General features: G+C 35.9%; 1 protein-coding gene across 2 annotated transcripts in view; it reads right to left on the bottom strand.

Annotated features, from left to right (window-relative positions):
- Positions 1-470: 470 nt before the first annotated feature.
- The window catches only part of LOC148952403 (transmembrane protein 208), a 38914-nt gene continuing 33384 nt past the window's right edge, over positions 471-6000 (bottom strand). For both annotated transcript variants that reach the window (XM_089088951.1, XM_089088950.1), the window contains exons 4-5: positions 5339-5423; positions 471-737 (exon numbers count right to left, since the gene is read on the bottom strand). In XM_089088951.1, coding sequence (XP_088945077.1) covers positions 609-737; positions 5339-5423 — 214 coding nt within the window. In that variant the 3' untranslated portion in view covers positions 471-608. The remainder of the gene's footprint in view (positions 738-5338; positions 5424-6000) is intronic.

The following is a 6000-nucleotide window of genomic DNA, read 5'->3' as shown; positions in this document are numbered from 1 at the left end:
ATTCAGCGCCCTCCCCCCAAACAATAAGCCGGTTTGAAAAACTTAATTCGGAACCGTAACATAAAGCATCGAAATGGCGCAAATGCGCCCCATCTGGCCACTCTGCAAAGAAATAGTATTAGTAGGAAATAGTTGGAAACAAAGTCATAGTGGAAGACGTCTTCCAAACTAATTTTTCGCCATTTAAATCTCTGCTTCTGTAGTACAGAACTGCCGTTAGAACCTTGGATCATTCATAAATACTGACTTCTTTATCAGTAGGTGTGACTCGGCTGTGGCTAGGACCTAAGTTGCTGAAATCAAAGTTTTACGCTTGAAAGTTGAACCGTGCTCAACTAAAAAAAAATACTGCTGGGATACATACTTGACGCTATAGCCTAGTCCTTGGTACTTTCTATTTTCTCCAGGTCTGTGACTACAACATGACCCGGGCATTACTCAGTCAATTTTCTGGGACGAAAAAATCCTGAATCACTTTACAATTTAATTTCACAAAAAAAAAACTATAAAAATATTTTTTCCCTTAAAATTAGTAACCAAGAATTTTCATACGCACAAAAGCCGTTACAAAAACCCTCAATATTCAAAAAAAAAAAAAAAAAAAAACATCATCTCCGCATCATTTTTCTTTCTAGCTTTCTCTGCTTCTTTTCACTAACTTCCTCAACAGGTACTTGTTGAAAAAGCCATGGTGATATAATACTCCGCCATGCCATCCAGCCAAAACGACCAGGAATCTAGAAAAAATACTCTTAGGTAAATGTTTTTTGAAAAATAACTTTCGCTAATAATTAATATTCAAATTGAACCAACATGGTGAAATTAATAGTTATCTAAATTGCAATATTTGACGCTTCAAAATTTTTTTTTTGGCATGATTCGAGGAGGAAAAAATAATAAGCAGATGTGGTCAAAATCTAGTCTCCGATTGCATGACTAAAGGGTGACATTAAAATTAGCCGTAAATGCCTCAAGGGGGATAAAAAGGTGTAAAGAGGAATAAAGTAAAACTATATAAAGAAAGGAAAGTTTAAAAATATTGGGAGGGGGAGAGCTTAGGACGTCAATAGCTAAAATTACCAAGAAAAATCAAATTATCCACACAGATGTAGTCAATTTATTATATTTCTTTATTTTTTTTTTACAATTCCATATCACGCTATTACTGCGTTGTTCTTACTACATACTGTGTTCTTACTGAGAAAGTTTAAATCTCCTGCTTAATCCTTAGCCTAGAGGCTAAGACTTAATACTAACTTAGGGAGCAACTCTTCTTTTCTGAAATAGGCGACCGATTGCATCAGTGAGAAGCAGCAATCACAGCTAAGCATAGCAAATGCTTCTTTTTAAATATAGCTACAAAATAGTACGGAAATTGCAGTTTCTGTGAAATTGGTATTGCTTGTATACAGCTTGACATGTAACTGTTACCTGTAAATTAATTTAAAAAAAACTTTTTCCACAAGACAAGTTTTTAAACGAAAAGTAAAGAGTTCCCTTAAGCCAAGAATGATCAAAATTAAGTCAAATAATCTTCCAAGCGAAAAACTACCACAAATCACTATCAATAAATAAATGAAACTCAAAACGAACAGAAACTACAATAAATGGCCGAGTCAAACTCAAAACGAGCAGAAATTAACATGAGTAGGGCTGATAGCCCTATGCCTTCTCAAAACACAATTTGCACTTTACTGAAAAAAAAAACAACAAACAAATGACCGTAGATTGTGAGTTTAATTGACATATACGACATTTGTTCCTTAAGGTTTTGATAAATTTTTTTTTTTTAATAAATTACTTTCATAAGAAAGTAAGAAAGGTGAAAACATTTCAAACTTACTTTTTTTTTCAGTAAATCGCAAATTGTGTTCTGGTCTTGAAAAGGCATGGGGGTTATCAGCTCTACTCATGTTAATTTTTGCTCGTTTTGAGTTTGAACCGGCTATTTATTGTAATTTCTGTTCGTGTTGAGTTTCATTTATTTACTGATAGTGCTTTGTGGTAGTTTTACGCTTGGAAGATTAGTTGACTTAATTTTTGCTCATTCTTGGCTTAATGGAGCTCCTTACTTTTCTTTGAAAAACTTGTCTTGTGGAAAAGTTTTTAAATTAATTTCTGTGAGTTTTTTTTTACATAGTCTTTTTCATGGAAAAAATAATATTGTATATCCTTTCAGTTTTTTTTCTACAAGAATCCATAGTACGGGACTATGGGTTGCTATTTGTATGTTGGAGAAACTTTTTCAACAATTTTTAATCCTGACACAAACAATAATTTTTAATTGAATTTTATAGCTTCTGAAGTTGACCTGAAAAATAAAACTTAATATCATCCCCAAAAGATTCTATCTACGCTCTTTGACAACCTGGATACACTTACACTCTTTTTATTTATTTAAACTGTAAGATCAGAAGTAGTGATAGTAGTATCCCCAAAAGTTTCAACTTAATTTCCCCAGTCGTTGTCGATATATTGCTGAGGTGTCTTATTGGCAGCCATAAACACAATGCCTTTTGATTTATTTTAAAGCATAATGAACCAATTACATAATTTTGGGGGGTTGACATGCCTAATATCCCTAAAGACCTAGTTGCTGGACCTTTCTACTATGCTGAACAAAATGGCTGCCTAAAAATTTGACTGGATGCGTTTGGAAAATGAATAAGCTTGAGAGAAGGGCTGCTTGCCGTCCAATCTCTTGTTACTCTTAAAAAGGGCACTAGACACTCGCGCTGTAATTGGAGTGCAAGGGAGAGAACTTCCCCCTCATATATCTAGTAAAAACATTTTAAACAAGTAAAACAAAGCGAAAACATTTCAAATGTATTTTGTTTTCAGTAAAGTGCAAATTATGTTCTGGTCTTGAGAAGGTATGGGGGTTGTCAAAGGCATAGTTTCCAGAACTTTCAACTACGCTGAACAAAATAATGGTTATCTCAAAATTTTGATTAGATACGTTAAGGGAATTCATGGGCGTGGGGGGGGGGGGGCTTGTTGCCCTCCAATCACTTTTGACTAATAAAAAGGGCACTTGTACTTTCAATTTCCGATCGAATGAGACTTTTTCGAATTATCTACGACAACAAATGGCCATCTCAAAATTTCTGTCAGATTCATTTCGGGAGAATATGAGAAGGGGGGGGGGGGTGATATCCACCCTCCGGTCACTCTGAATCTTACAAAGGGCATTAAAACTTCTGATTACCAATCCAATGAGCCCCCTCCGAAGTTCAAACGATCATCCTTTTGTATATATACCTTATATGCCCCCAGGGCATAACTTAAAACCCTTGCCCTGAGGGTTGTGGGGGGTTGTCAAAGACATAATTTTCGGACCTTTCAATTACGTTGAAAAAATGGCTAGCTCAAAATTTTGATTGGTTGTGTTTGAAGAAATGGTGGGCGTGGGAGGGGGGTTAGCCCTCCAATCACTTTTAACTAATAAAAAGGGCACTAGTCCTTTCAATCAAGGGCACTAGAACTTCTGATTACCAATCTAATGAACCCCCTTCAAAGTTTATAAGATCACCCTTTCTATATGTACCTTATATGCCCCCAGGGTATAACTTAAAACCCTTACCCTGAGGGCTGTGGGGGGGGGGGAGGGGTTGTGTTCCTCAAAGGCATAATTTCTAGACCTTTAAAATACGTTGAACAAAATGGCTATTTCAAAATTTTGATCAGATGCGTTTAAGGAAATGGTACGTGTGGGAGGGGAGTTTGTTGCCCTCCAATCACTTTCGACTATCAAAAAGGGCATTGGCCCTTTATATTTCCAATCGAATGAGCTATTTTTGAAGTTCTTACGACAACAAATGGCCATTTCAAAATTTCTATCAGATGCATTTCGGGAAAACACAGGGTGTGGGGAGGGAGGGGGTATCCCCCCACCGATCGCTCTGAATCTTAAAAAGAGCACTAAAACTTCTGATTACCAATCCAATGAGCCTCCTCCAAAGTTCCTACGACGACCCTTTCTATAAAAGCCTTATATGTCCCCAGGACATTAGTTACAACCCTTGCCCTGAGGGCTATGGGGACGTCATCCTCAAAGACATAATTTCCGGACCTTTCAACTACGTTGAACAAAATGGCTACCTCAAAGTTTAAATTGGCTGTGTTTTGGGAAATGGTTGGCGTGGGAGGGGGTTAGTTGTCCTCCAATCACTTTCGACTATTAAAAAGAGTGCTAGCTCTTTCAATTTCCAATCAAATGAGCTTTTTTCGAAGTTTCTAAGAGAAAAAATGGCCATCTCAAAATTTCTATCAGATGAATTTCGGGAAAATACGAGGTGTGAGGGGGGGAGGGTATCCACCCTGCGATCACTCTGAATCTTAAAAAGGGCACTAGAAACTTCTGATTACCAATCCAATGAGCCCCCTCCGAAGTTAATACTTCGAACTTTAACTCCTTCGGTATGAAGTGCCCTGGTAGTAACAAATAATTAAAGCGACATGACGAACTCGAAAATAACGAATTCTAGAGGATTGTAGAGTATGAATTAGAAACCAAAATCAATTCAGAAATAAAAATATAGCAGTGAAAGTGTTTCCCCACTATTTGTCGTCGAAAAGCATTGGTTCTTAGGCTCTTTACTTTTGCTGTGTAACTTTAAACTTGACAAACTTTACAATTTTGGAATTAACGTAAAACTGGATTCCTTTAACATATATTTTGCTATCTGGCTTTCACTAGCAACGATATCAGTACACTTTAGTATACAATTTCTATTCTCTCTTTGGTAAAGGACTAGTTTTTCAGAATTCCACAAATTCAAAGAAATATTACCAGTCACTATATTTGTACAATATTGCACATATATGTTGCATAAACCCGAAGCAGCAATTTGTTGTCGTTATGTTTCAACTTTGCTCTTTACTTTCATTTTTGATTAATAATTTTTAATTAAACAATTTGTTCTTTTAATTAATTTTTATTAAGTGCAATGGAAGACTTTCAACTAACGATTAAAAGATTTTAATCCTTTGAAAATACAGTTGTGGGGTACGCAGATATGAGCCAAAACAGAAGCGACACCATCATTGGCCAATAGAAAGATGGATTTGCTCCTCGGGTTGAAGAAAAAAGGGTGGGGGTGGGGGGGGGGAATCAAACTCTTCTGTAAGAATATATCTTTTATATCGGGAAGATTGACTTCGCTTCTATTCCACATCTGAGTCGAAAAGTTGGGTTCTCCAACCACCAGAATCCCAAATAAGTAAATATCCCATTGATATTTTTTTTTTAATATACGGAATCCAAAGAGTATTTTTTTTTCAATAAGCTGTTTATAAAGATTCAAGGGAATCTCTGAAGAAAGTTCAAAAAACTTACCAACAAAAGGAGGAACCAAAAGTAACTGGAAATTAGGGATAGCACTTGACAAACACATGTCCAAATTAATATGTCCTTCACATGCCTGAAGAAAAAAAATGATTAGAAAAAAAGAACGGAAATGTGACAAGGATTGTCATCGTCAAAATTTATGTCATAAGAATCATAATTTATGATTTCAAAGGCAGTGTAAAGTGGGGAAAACATCTCACCGCAATTTTTCTTTAAAATTTGTTATTTTTTTTAAGTTTTCAGCAACTGCATCAGCCCCTCATGGTACGCTTCTTTGTTTCAAAGTGACTCCACTTCATAAGTGTATTTGAAGGAACTGTACCCCTAAAAAAGTGTACCACTCATCGTGTTACTCTTTTATTTATTTTTCTAATTTAACATCTGTTCGTCTTTAGCATCTTATTCACGGTAGTTTAGAGGTTTTTCTTTCAGACATATTTTTTGGCATATTCAAATTTTTCTCATGTCCCCACGCTAACTATATTGACTTTCAATCTCACATTAAGTTTTACCACGTTGTGGCCTTGGTCAAAATGGTAAGTAGGAGACTTTGTTACGCCACCCTCATATTTAGCTCATAAAAAGCAAAATAAAACAGGCAATTTCCATTGAAGGACCCCGATTTAAATAACCACTGGAACGATTTGAAA

Source organism: Artemia sp. Qi Xiang Cuo, chromosome 5 (assembly GCF_049724085.1).
Source record: "Artemia sp. Qi Xiang Cuo chromosome 5, ASM4972408v1, whole genome shotgun sequence".
Classification (NCBI taxonomy): Eukaryota; Metazoa; Arthropoda; class Branchiopoda; order Anostraca; family Artemiidae; genus Artemia; species Artemia sp. Qi Xiang Cuo.
The sequence above is the reverse complement of the archived record's forward strand: the minus strand, read 5'-3'. Positions and strand labels throughout refer to the sequence as shown.